The sequence below is a fragment of the Diabrotica undecimpunctata genome, chromosome 5 (assembly GCF_040954645.1).
Source record: "Diabrotica undecimpunctata isolate CICGRU chromosome 5, icDiaUnde3, whole genome shotgun sequence".
NCBI lineage: Eukaryota > Metazoa > Arthropoda > Insecta > Coleoptera > Chrysomelidae > Diabrotica > Diabrotica undecimpunctata.
This window is the reverse complement of record NC_092807.1, coordinates 122,503,330-122,516,814: the sequence shown is the minus strand read 5'-3', so window position 1 is coordinate 122,516,814 and position 13,485 is coordinate 122,503,330. Positions and strand designations below refer to the sequence as shown.

Below are 13,485 nucleotides of genomic sequence, written 5' to 3'. Positions count from 1 at the left end.
AACACCACATTTTGTAACCAAAACGTATTGGTTTGCCACAGATAAATTGTTTACATCCGTGACGACCAAAATATTTTATCATGGCTCACGGCACAACATTATCCAAACACTTTTTCTTCAGTTTGTCCATAAGTGTGCGAAATTTCCACATCTTGTCTGATTCATTGATCTATGTATTGTTGGCAAAATGAATATATTTTTGAATTTCATCAAATCTATTGTGACGCATAGCGTCGGTCACAAGTTTATTATTAAGGTCGTCTTTTATATCCCAGTAATGTCTTTTTGATGGCACAGTGTTATATCATATCCAGTAAGAATTAATATTCCAAAAAAAAACATTTTAAATCTTCTACAGTTATATTTGGATTAGCTTGAGTTTTAAATAAGGCATAGTTTCTTGTTTCCTCGCAAATGAGATTCATTATATCATCATCAAAAAAACATTCAAACAATTCTGTACATGTCATACCTTCATACAAACTGTAGTCAACTAAGAAAAAATCGGATAGTTGTTCAACAAGATCCCCTTTTACCCATTTATTTTGTTGATCATTTTTTCTATTCCTTTTCTTTTTTCTCTGCCTCTCTGAAAATTGAGTAGTTTTTCTTTTTGAACTTCTTGTAATCTGATTTAAATCCAATTACTTTCAGACCTCAAATGTTCCTGGGAAGGACCAGCAGAAGAATGTGTTGGTTGTGGATTTACATCGTCATCATTAGCTTCAATATGTTTGTTATTGGTTAATTTTAGTTCAGCACCAGCTTGAAATTGACGAAGAGTTAAATTATTTATCATGAGGTTATCTATTTCATCCCGTGAATCTTCATCAGTGTCAACAGATGGATTAGGTGGCTCAATAAATATTCCTTCCAGTTCATTAGCGACATTTTCATTATTATATATCATATCTAGAGCTTCCGATATTGAGAATCCACGGCGGTAAAAAACATTATCATAAATTCTAAATGATATGATAAACTCCCAGTGATACTGTATGGTATCACCGACATATTTGGTAAGGTATTAGAAAAAATCTCAATAAATTTAAATTTGACAGAAAGGATCATTTGTTTTATTAACCATAGATTTTTTACAAAATATCGTTAAAATTAATTATATAGATAAATAAAATTTACTTACGCAAAATGCAAGTCCATCTTTTCGACCCAACTTCGACAGATCAAATATTTGAAAAATCACACTTACTCTACAAATGTTACAAACGCACTGATGAGCGGTTAGTATGGTACTGGTCTGTTGTTTATAGTTAGGAGAGGGGACGAGACCATACGATCGTTTCTAATAGGTTTCAAGGGCAAGAGAAGTAGGCGTGTTTTGTGATACCGTATGGTATCACTGGGCGCTAATGGGTTAATTATCAAATATCATGGACGTATAAACATAGATGGACCCAGCAATAAGATACCTTAAACACACACTGTTTTGAAGCTTCGATATTCCTGGACAAGAGGGTAAAGGGGAGTAAAACGGGTATCGATAGACTGTGATACTTCCTCAATGAGCATAAGGGTGCTTGAATTTTTACTCGCGGGGATAATTATTCAGACGTTAATAATTGGAAGTAGTAATAATGTATAAAAACACGTTTTTATAGAAAAAATAAAATACAATTTTATTTGCTTTAAAATTAATACAATAAAATATAGTTGAGCTCAAGTTACTTTTTTAATAGGTATCAAATAATCCTACGATAAAAAAAAACAATTAAAAAATATACATTTGTCAACTTTAAGTACATACCTATATTTATTGATAATGTGTTAAAACATATTTTTTCAAATTGTGACAAATTTGTTTTAATACAATATGAATAGATTCCTCGTAGTAAGGGTTTCTACTACAAAATTATTTATTGATCATTCCAATGCTCTTGCTGGCATTTGACATAAAATTATTTGCAAATATACCTACTTATTAAAAAGTAGGCGTGAAAATGTATAAATTATTGGAAAGCTATTTACCGAACAGAAATATTAAAGTAAAAATGGTAAATAGACATAATAGAAGATGTTGGTATAGAAATAAATTTTTATTGATTGCGAAATAAAACAGTCTTAGTAAGAACGCTTCTTATGCGCACGGTGTTAGCATCTAAAGTAGTCCTCGTTTCATGATGAATTCCAATTTTAAAATATTTCTCAAGAACCAATTTTAAAAGTTGCATAGAGTGACCATCGATTGCATCTTCATCATACATAATGGTCACCAAAATGCTCATAGATTGATTTTGCGACATTTTTTATGGTTTTATTAATCAAAATATTCATAAGGTTTTTAACTCTTCTGTTGTAGATATTTATAGTTTTATTAAAAAATCTGAAATATTTTTCAGCTTCCTTACAAGTTTAAATAACCAAAAAGGATGCTTTTGAAAGGTTTTTATACTGTTTTCTCTGTTGAAGTTTAGAGTAAGTTTTATCATTAATCAATATTATTTGGAAACCTACATAGAAAAATAAATGAGTTTTATTCATTTCACTAATTTATTGTTAATTCATGAGAAATATTAAATTAAAAAGCTACTAAACAGATCTTTTTAATCAGATAATGTCTACTTACAATTTAAAAATATCTATACTAATTTCATGAACTAATATCTTGTTCAATACATTAATTGATATGAATAAACCCGAGGGTACGCCTATGAAAGACATATTTTAAAATGTAAACACACAGGCCTCCTCAGTTCGTCATCTTAAATAATGTAAACAAACAGTACACAGTACGTACAAATTAAATGAGACATTGGGATGTAAACATTTCGTTTTTTTTGCAAATGCAAAACTGTAGCACCATTATTATAATTTATTTATTTCACTATTTACAAATATCACTTAAAATACAGCCAAAATATCGAAAAACAACTTTTCCTCATCTTGGGTAAAAAGTAAATAAACATGGGTAAAAAGTAAATAAACATGGACATGACATGGAACAGCATTTGAAGTTTGACGTAGAGCCATAAGACAGAGAAATGTAAACACCGTTGCCATTAATAAATAGGTTTCAGTGCTTCTACATATAAAATAATTGGTTGATATCTGTTATACGCTATTATTAAATGATATGCACACTATGTGCACACTTGATGTTTTAATTACAATTAAATATATTAATATAAGTAATAAATTATTATTTTGGTTTGATAGCACCTGTAGAGTACAAAATAAATATAGTAATATTTTCAGCGATACGTGAATAAGATATTTTAATAAAAAAATGTGACAACATTTGAAGGTGCTGAGAATGTGACCTAGTCAAATAATTTTGGCTTCACATTTTTATGTAAATAACTGAGTCCATCTGTGTTTATACGTCCATGTCAAATATATACAAATAACAGTGCAGGACTTATAATGGGTAATCCTCCATATATCAATAAGCTTTACAGCAACTAACGAGCGACTTTACCAATTCTTATCTTACATTAATTCACTCCATAGTCATATTGAATTTACAATAGAAACAGATCAGAATCAATCCATAAATTTTCTAGATTTAAAAATTATCAGACTTGAAAACCAACATGAGTTCTCCGTATTTGATAAACCTACCCAACACTTTTGAAATTTTTCACTTGGTTACTTTTGGCCAGGGCATGGAAAAGAAAGTAGTACTGTATAAAATTACAGCAAAACTTTTAAAGACTTGCCGATAACTGTCGCTATAAAATATAATAATTTACTGTAATATTTTAATATTTAATATAACATAATGGAATGAAAACAAGTCATTTTAAATTCAGTTAAATTTAGAATAACGTTAACTGTTACCTTGAAATCGGATGAAGGACAAAAGTCTATGCAATAAAAAAATTATTACCTTAACTCCATTTATAGCTAACCAATCATTAGCTATGATACAGCTCGGAGGCTTCATGGCTAAAGCGTTCACAGGCAAGTTCAGTCTTTCGGGAATTCCTACAATTAATCCAATAATGAGCGAAGATTTCCAGCGACTTTCTAATTCTTCTATGATGACTTCAACTTTGGAATTCGGTTCTAGGGGTTTCTGAACGATAGTAATGCCTTGGTTATACGAAGCTACTCGACGTGCAGTCGTTTTGTTGTTGATCAATTCGATATTTCGTCCGTGATTTTCGTGAAATTCATAGAAAACTGGAGACGTACATATTTGCGGAGGTATTTCCTTACCTTCATTTGATTCTGGAATGGGTTCTTGATCGAGAACTAATTCTATACTATCTTGTAACCTAAAAATTACAGTTTTATTAATTAACTAGTGATTTTGCCCGTCGTCACTATGCGACTAAAGATCTAATAAATTGTCATCTACAGTCACTTCACTCAATTTTTTTACGACTTCCTCACATTTAAGGCTAGAACGACAATAAAATGGTATTTTAATATGTCGAATAACTTTCATAACAAATAAGTCCCTTTTGGAGAAGAGAATCACTGAAGTTTTGCGTAAAGTCGTCTTATGAAATTGATCTTCGTACAAAAACCAGCGTAATTCTAGTTAAGCAATTCACTTGTTGGGAAAGCTCGAGTTTTTTATTATATTTTTTACCGAGGACCAAGTTCGCAGCCAATATTTTAGGATCAACAAACTTTCAAAAGAATTAAAAAATCAATTTTTAAAATTATAAACTTATTGCATGGAAGGGTAGGGTCGGTCTTCACCTCCAGATGAATATTATCCTTTCTGACAGATAGTTATCCTGGAGGATACACATTTATTCATAGAATAAAATGTACCCGTCTTTTCAATCAAATTACTTATCTATAAGATAAAAGTAACGTTTATTTTGGAATACACCAATATTTAATTAGTTGTCAAAGAAATCACACTAATGATTTATTATGTCTTTTTATTATACAATTTGTGGTGGCACGAATAAATTATGCAAAGAAAAATTTAATAACAAATAAAAAAAACGGCGAGTGGCACTTGGAGAGTGCCGACAGAAGTGAATATTTCTTATAACGCGTTATTACTATTTGGGGTAATGAAATTTTATGTATGCTTATTACTGAATTGTATAATACAATAATAAGAAATTTTAAATATATTTTATATGAACAAATGTAAATAGAAATTGTAACAGAAAAATAAAGTTTTCTGCACTAGGCTTTTAAGGCCTCTTGACATTTATAAATAATAAATAATATTACTGAATTGTTAATATTTTTTTTATAATAGCACCACACAGTTAAGTTCTTAAAATTTAAAAAATCTAAGTTTTTTCTTTAAAAATTTTGTTTTATGATTTTAGTAATTTTCAAAATTTGTTGAATTTATTTAATTTTATTTTACGTTATTTGACTTAATTTTACTTAATTGTATTTAATTTTATTTCTTTTACATAATTTGGCTTAATTTTATTTATTTTAATTTATTTTATTTACTTTTATTTAATTTTATATCATTTTATTTAATATTTATAATTTTTTATAACTATTAGAAAAAAGTTTATGACAAATATGGTCCCCAATAACCATTTAACTATTCAAGACAAAGTGGTAGGACTGGTGGAGAAATATACGTATTTGGGTCATGAAATAAGAACCAGCAGGGATAACCAAACATGCGAAATCCAAAGACGAATTACTTTAGCGTGGTCAGCCTTTTTAAAACTGCGAGACCCACTTAGGGCCAACATACCAATTAGTCTCAAAAGAAAAGTATTTGGCCAATGCGTATTACCGGTCATGACCTATGGGGCGGAAACTATGACTCTAACCAAGACTTCTTCTTCTTCTTATGGTGCCTATCCGTTACGGATGTTGAACACTAACATGGCTATTCTGACTTTGTGGACTGCTGTCCTGAAAAGTCCGGTAGTGGTTAAGTTAAACCATTTTCGCAGGTTATGCAGCCAGGATATTCTTCTTCGTCCTGGACCTCTTTTCCCATGCACTTTACCTTGAAGTATGGTCCGAAGTAGGTCATATCGTTGTTCATTGCGTATTATATGGCCCAGGTATTCTAGTTTACGACGTTTTATGGTAACGACTAGTTCGCGCTCTTTACCCATTCTATGTAGTACTTCTTCGTTGGTAACTCTGTCTATCCAGGAAATCCTCAACATGCGTCTATAGCACCACATCTCAAATGCTTCGAGTCTCTTCAGTGATGCTTCAGTTAAGGTCCATGACTCCACGCCATATAAAAGAACGGAGAATACGTAGCATTTTAGTAAACGAACTTTTACTTCCAATTTTATATCGTGACTGTTAAAGATTTTTTTCATTTTGACGAAAGCTGATCTTGCCTTCTCGATCCTTATCTTAATTTCCGTCGATTGGTCCCACTGTTCATTTAAGTTTGCACCCAGATAACAAAAGTTGGTGATTTGTGTTATAGGTTGTTGGTTAAACTCCATTCGCTTAGCTCGGTCATATTTTGACAGATTCATTGTTGGAAACCTACAACACAACAATTCCTACTGCTCAGTATTAATAGCTCAAGTATAGTACTATTGCAGACTTTTTTCTTTGAAAAAAGAAGAATTATTCTAAATAGTGGAAGTGTATACTAAACCCATAACATTTTGGGTAGTATATATTTAAAAGATATATTTTAGTTGTTATAATTTAACATAACTATTTATTATATATGGTGCAAATAAATAAATATTGATTGTCGGTAATTTGTAAAGTTCTATTTTACATACTATTTAGTTTGTTTACTATTAATATTGGCTATAAGTACGTGTGCTTGGTTGTATAGTAATTTCCAGCCACTTCGAGTCTGTCAAAAAGTAACTAACTTCGCAAAAAAAATAATTACTAAATTCACTAGACAGTTCGGACTGGAGATAGCGAACCGAGTATAACTAGTAATTGTAAAGGTGGTACCCTATTCTTGCTTATAATCATGTATTTGGTTTTTTTATGTTAAAATCAAGCCCAAACCTGCTACTTACTTCTGTCACCCTAGAGACAAGTGTCTGCAGACCTTCAAGACTGTCTGCAAAAATGACAGTATCATCAGCGTATCTTATGTTGTTCAATCGTTCTCCGTTTATAAGTATTCCCTCGTCTATGTCCGTTAGCGCTAGGTTCATAATGTGCTATGAATATGTATTGAACAATGATGGGGACAATAGACATCCCTGTAGCACACCTCTTTTTATCTTTATGTAGTCTGTTAACTGATCCCCAACTCTAACAGCTGCAGTTTGTTCGTAATAGATATTGTTTATTATACGGCGATCTCTGCTGTCTAGACCAATTGAATTTAATATTTTCATCGGTTCGTCATGTTTTATCCTATCGAACGCTTTCTGGTAATCAACAAAACACACATATATATCACAATTCACGTCTCTACATCTTTGAAAGAGAACTTGTATTGCAAAAAGTTAGTCTCGAGTACCCAATGCATCCCTGAAACCGAACTGTGTGTTTGTCATGTGTTCTTCACACTTTTTATATATTCTTTTATGTATAATTTATAAAAAAGTTTTCAGGGGATGATTCAGGAGATTCAGATGAAATCTTCCCATTTTTTGGCATTGGGTTTAACCAAGACTAAGAAGAAGAAGAACGAGTATTGCTGATGTGGAACGCATAGCGAAACTGAAATGGAACTGGGCAGGCCATGTAGCGAGAATGCATGACTCACGATGGAGGAGCAAAATTACAAATTAGAGGCCAAGAGCAGACAAACGTAGTAGAGGAAGACCACCTACACGTTGGGCTGACGACATCAGGCGTATCACCAAACATTGGCAACAAAAAGCACAACATCGTAAAGAATGGAAGTGTTTAAGGGAGACCTATGTCCAACAATGGACGGCTGGATGATGATGATGACATAATTTTTTAATTATTTCTCAGTTTATAACATATAATACAGTATTTCTCATCTGGTGGATCTTCCTCATGTACATGAAATAATGCCACTGTACAGTAGTTACAAGTTTGAGGAAAATTTGGGGATTTTTTACTCTAAGTACATGCCTATCGTTCGGATTTATCAATTTATTTTGTTAATGCTTAATGTGATATATTGATCCCGTCCTGGGACGGGTTCGTGTTAGATATTTATAAGGATTGTAGAATTATAAAAATGTGATAAAACGATAATTTCATCAATGACGTAGAATATAAAAACACCTGACGCTTACCGGGTCCTCATCGTTCTTCTTGAAGTTACTAACAATTCCATAAAAAATCTCAAGATGAATTAAAATAATTACCAAAACTCATTTCTAAATATTGAAATAATACAACCTATATCTCATAAATCCGAGGAAAGCGAAATGTGGGAAGACGAAGAATATCCTGGCTTAAGAACTTAAGGGAATGGTTTGAATGCAGTAGTGCAGAACTTTTTAGAGCGGCAGTCAACAGAGTCCGCATAGCCATGATTTCCAACATTTCCAACCTTCGATAGAAGATGGAACTTAAAGAAGAAGATATATCATAAAGAATTAATATTTTGTTTAAGTAATTTGGGTTAAACCATCATATTGGTATTCAAAATTTTGCACAAATTAATGAAACACTATTTACAACTGATTCTGAAACTTTCAATAATTCAGTAAATTCTTACCTGACACTGTTTAATGGAGACATGTTGGCTTTATGACTAGTGACACCTATTTCAGCACATGAACCTCTTAAATCAAAGACGGCATATATTGTCTCAGATAACGGTGGAAAACTGATGGACAATTCTTCTCCATTTATGAAGACTTTAACAGTACTATCTGATGTCTTTAACAATCCTATTCTATCGTTACAATTTAGCCAGTTCAGACTAGGAGTGAAAAATTGAAGTATCTGAAAATATTAAACTATTATAAATGGTAGCATGTAAGTAATACTTAAATAAATGTTGAAAAACTACATTTTTAGTGTAATTTTGCAAGCTTCTAGTTAATAGATAAATCTTTGTACAAAGTCTGATTTCAATTAATTTCAACGTTAATCATACAATAACGCTGCTCTGTAATACTGGAATTTAAATATAATTTATCTTTACACATAATTTAAAATTGATAGACAGATGTCCAAGGTGGCCCATCTTATTCACCAGGCATCGTCTGGTTTTTATTTGTTTACCACGATCAAATCTTCATTAAAACGATCAAATAAAAAAGATCGTAGCACTTGGGGAGTGCCGACAGAAGTAAATACTTCTTATAAAGTATTATTCTATACGTAGGTTAATAAAATTGTATATCCGCTTATTACTGAATTATTAATATTTTTTATAGTAACACTACATAGTACAAGATCCCACTTTAGGATCACTACGTTCATATCGTAGTTCATCAAACTCACATTTTTACATACATTTAAAATTAGGATTAATACATCGATAATACGTTGTCGCAAATATTTTTAATTCAATTAATAGTAATTAGTTTTGGACAAATATTTTATTTCGTTCATTTATTTTTTAAATAAAATACGCTGCTCATGACTTTTGCTCTATTTGCTGGCTTTGAAAAAACATGCTTATGCATGTTTTTTATATCAAATTAAAGATAATTTTTCTCTTAATATGATATAAGGTTGACTGAGAAAAAATTGTGGAACATTAGGGTTGCCACCTGTTAAAAACGAAAGGTATCGTAAATACTTATCTAAAAACGACTATATAATTTCTAAAATAAATTTTTGTTTATTTTATTTAATTTTTTTTAATTTTATTTCATTTTATTTAATTTTATCTAATATCAATTTAATTTTATTTAATTTTGTTTAATTTTTTATACTTTTTTATGATTTTTTATAATTTATCATTTTTTTAAATTTTTTTAGAATTTTTAATAATTTTTTATATTTTTTAAAAATTTTTTATACACTCAGATGCAAAAAAAAACGCAACGGAGAAAATTTTGGTTAAATTCAAAGTATTTCATTTTTTATTTTTAGCCCTATTTTGATGATTTTTTTAGCACATTGTCAAAAATTTATAAATTTTAATTTTCTATAGTAAGTTTTTTAATAAAATTTTGTATTTGACTTATTATACGGGGTTAATCGAAAGGTGGTTTTTTATCCTAACTTATCTCTTTTTAACACTATCTTGCATTAATAGAAAATCATCGCCGATATATTGAGAAAAGGATACTACGTGATTCGCTAAAATTTCCTCAGTATACCGGTGTGCAGTCAACGAATCCTTAATAAATACCAATTCAGTGTGCCCCTCTCGGGATATTCCTGCTCATACCATCACCGAACCTCCTCCATGGCCAACGCGTAGACTGAAAGCGCACTCCAGTTCGACGTTATACTCGTTCTCTCCCATCTAAAGAGCTAAGACAGTATCTCGACTCATCCGTAAAAGAACATTACTTCATTGTCCTAAATTCCAATGTAAATGTTCCCTGGACAATTTTAGTCTAGCCACTCTGTGCCGTGAAAGTAATTTTGGTCCAGTTGCTGGTCTGCAACTTTGCAAACCAAATTCATGTAATCTTCGACGAACTGTAAATACATTTATATTATTGCATCGAACCTCTTGAAGCTGATTTCTTTGCACCGCTGTAAATGACGATTCCGCAAAGCGTTGACTCGTATAAAACGATCATCTAAAGCGGTAGTTTTGCGCTTCCTGCCACTTACTGCTTTACGCTTGTTTGTTCCAGTTTGTATAAAACGTTCCACTACCCTTTGGATGGTAGAGCGATGAGTGTGTAGTACTCTAGCCACATATGCATAATTTCGCCCATATTTAACCAGAGCAACGGCTTTCGCACAATCTTCGACACTAAGAACCGTGATCAATCATAGGTATAAACAAAATGTAAGTGTCAATATGACATAATGATAACAGTCACCAAAGCCACCTCGTCATATTACAAAATAACTCCAAAATAATCATAATTAAAAAAGTCCTAAATTGTGGGTGGCAAATTCATTTGGCTTTGAATAAAAAATAAAAAATGAACCAAGGCATATTTTGACATAAAACAAAAAACACAATGCTTAGGAGACATGGTTGCAACCGAAAAATAAGGTTTTACGAAAATTCGCCAACGGAATTATTCCACAGGATGTTTCAAAGTTAGGATAATAAAGCCACGTTGTAATTAACCCCGTATAGTAAGTCAAATATAAAATTTTATCAAAAAACTGACTGTAATGTAAAATTTATAGCAATAGGTTAATAAACCTAGCAAGATCACTTAACATGGTGATTGCCAGCACATACTTCGCTCGCAAAGATATACACAAAGGTACCTGGAAATCCCCGGATGGACTTACAGTAAATATGATAGATCATGTTATTGTAGACTCGAGACACCAATCGAATATAATAAACGTCCGCACTAGAAGAGGGGCAAATGCGGATTCTGATCACTACCTGGTCGAAAGTAGGGTAAGGGCTAGAATTTCAAACATCAAAAAGGAAAGAGGCTCTAAACATTAACAATACAAGGTAGAAAGACTCAAAGAAACAAACAAAAATAAAGAGTATAAAGAAAAGATAAACAACAAACTAGAAAACAGAATAACACATGAAAACCTAAATAAAGAGTGGGAAGAATGCAGAGACATCATAAAAGAGGCAGCTAAAGAAGTACTAGGCATAAAAGGTAGAGAAAGAAAAACAAGAACGAATGACTGGTTTGACGAAGAATGTCAGATCATCACAGACAAAAAAAACAGAGCATATTTACTGATGCAACAGGGGCACAGAACCCGACAAGCAGAGGAAGAATATAAACGACTACGCAAAGAAGAAAAGAAAACTCACCGAAGAAAAAAGAGAGAATATATGAACAAAGAACTTCAAGAACTACAAGAACTAAGTAAATCAACAGAGACAAGAAAATTTTATCAGAGACTAAACAAAAGCAGAAAAGACTTCAAACCGAGAAAAACGATGTGTAGAGATAAGGAAGGTAATATATTGACAGAACAGCAAGAGATACTAAGTAGATGGACAGAACATTTTACGGAAAAGTTTGAAGGAGATCGGAGAGAGACGACCCCTGACATACCATTAGACCAAGCAGACAACAGAGAAAAGACTCCACCAACAATAGCCGAGATTAGAGCAGCAGTAGAAAAATTAAAGAACAATAAAGCACCGGGATCGGATCAAATAGCATCGGAGTTACTAAAGGAAGGAGGAGACGCACTACAAAAAACAATACATGAATTGATAACAAAGATATGGTCGAATAAACAGCTACCAACGGAGTGGAATAGCGGTATTATTGTACCACTACATAAAAAAGGAAATCAGTTAGAATGTGGAAACTACCGTGGAATCACGCTGCTGAATGCAGCATACAAAATAATGTCCAATGTCATTTATGAAAGACTTAGACCACACGCTGAAAAAATAGTTGGCAAATACCAAAGTGGCTTCTGTAGACAGAAGTCAACAATAGACCAGATATTTGTTCTGCGACAGATCCTCGAAAAAACAAGTGAATATAACATCGACACCCATCATCTCTTCATAGACTTTGAAAGCGCATATGACAATATAAACCGAGAATTCTTAATAAAAGCAATGAAAGAATTTAATATACCAACACAACTAATAGAACTGATAAAAGAATCTCTAAAAGTAGAAAGTAGAATCCGGATACAAAATGAATTAACGGAAACAATAGATGTGAAAAAGGGACTACGCCAGGGAGACGCTCTATCATGCATCTTGTTCAACATCGTGCTCGAGAAAATACTGAGGGACACAACAGTCAATACACGAGGAACAATCATTAATAAAAGCGTGCAAATACTAGTATTTGCAGATGATGTTGACATAATCGCAAGATCAAGAAGAGAAATGATAGAGGCATACAACCAAATAGAACGAGCTGCACAAAATAGTGGTCTTAAAATCAATCAGACCAAAACAAAATATATGCAGGTAAGAAAAAACGCAGAAATAAGGCAGCCACAAAATATAACAATAGGAGAATACAACATAGAGGAGGTAAAAAACTTTATATACTTGGGATCCCTAGTCACGTCTGATCATAACGTTACGGAGGAAGTGAAGAGGCGAATATTTATTGCAAATAAATGTTACCATGGCTTAATTAGACACCTAAGATCAGATAACGTCGCAAGAAAGACAAAATGCCAAATATATAAAATCCTAATAAGACCGGTACTCACATATGGCTCAGAAACCTGGACACTTACTAAAAGAGAGGAAACGTTGTTAGCCACCTTCGAAAGAAAAATCTTGCGATACATATATAAGTTCACAAAAGAAAACGGAATATGGCGAAGACGATACAACTCTGAACTATACAAAATATACCAGGATCCGGATATTATAACATTCATCAAAATAGGACGGCTGCGTTGGATAGGACATGTAGAAAGAATGGAAGAAGGCGAAATACCAAACAAAATATTCAAACAGATGCCAGTAGGAAAAAGAACAAGAGGAAGATCGAAACTGAGATACTTAGAACAAATAGAAAATGATATAACAACCTTAAAAATAAAAAACTGGAGAAAAAAAGCACGAAACAGATCGGAATGGAGAAGAATCCTAGA

The 13,485-nt window shown here is 32.1% G+C and overlaps 1 protein-coding gene across 2 annotated transcripts in view; it reads right to left on the bottom strand.

The window, feature by feature from the left end:
* Neurl4 (neuralized E3 ubiquitin protein ligase 4) overlaps positions 1–13,485 on the bottom strand; it is a 306,909-nt gene that overhangs the window by 246,802 nt on the left and 46,622 nt on the right. For both annotated transcript variants that reach the window (XM_072532633.1, XM_072532632.1), the window contains exons 13-14: positions 8,552–8,781; positions 3,848–4,238 (exon numbers count right to left, since the gene is read on the bottom strand). In XM_072532633.1, the coding sequence (XP_072388734.1) occupies positions 3,848–4,238; positions 8,552–8,781 (621 nt within the window). The remainder of the gene's footprint in view (positions 1–3,847; positions 4,239–8,551; positions 8,782–13,485) is intronic.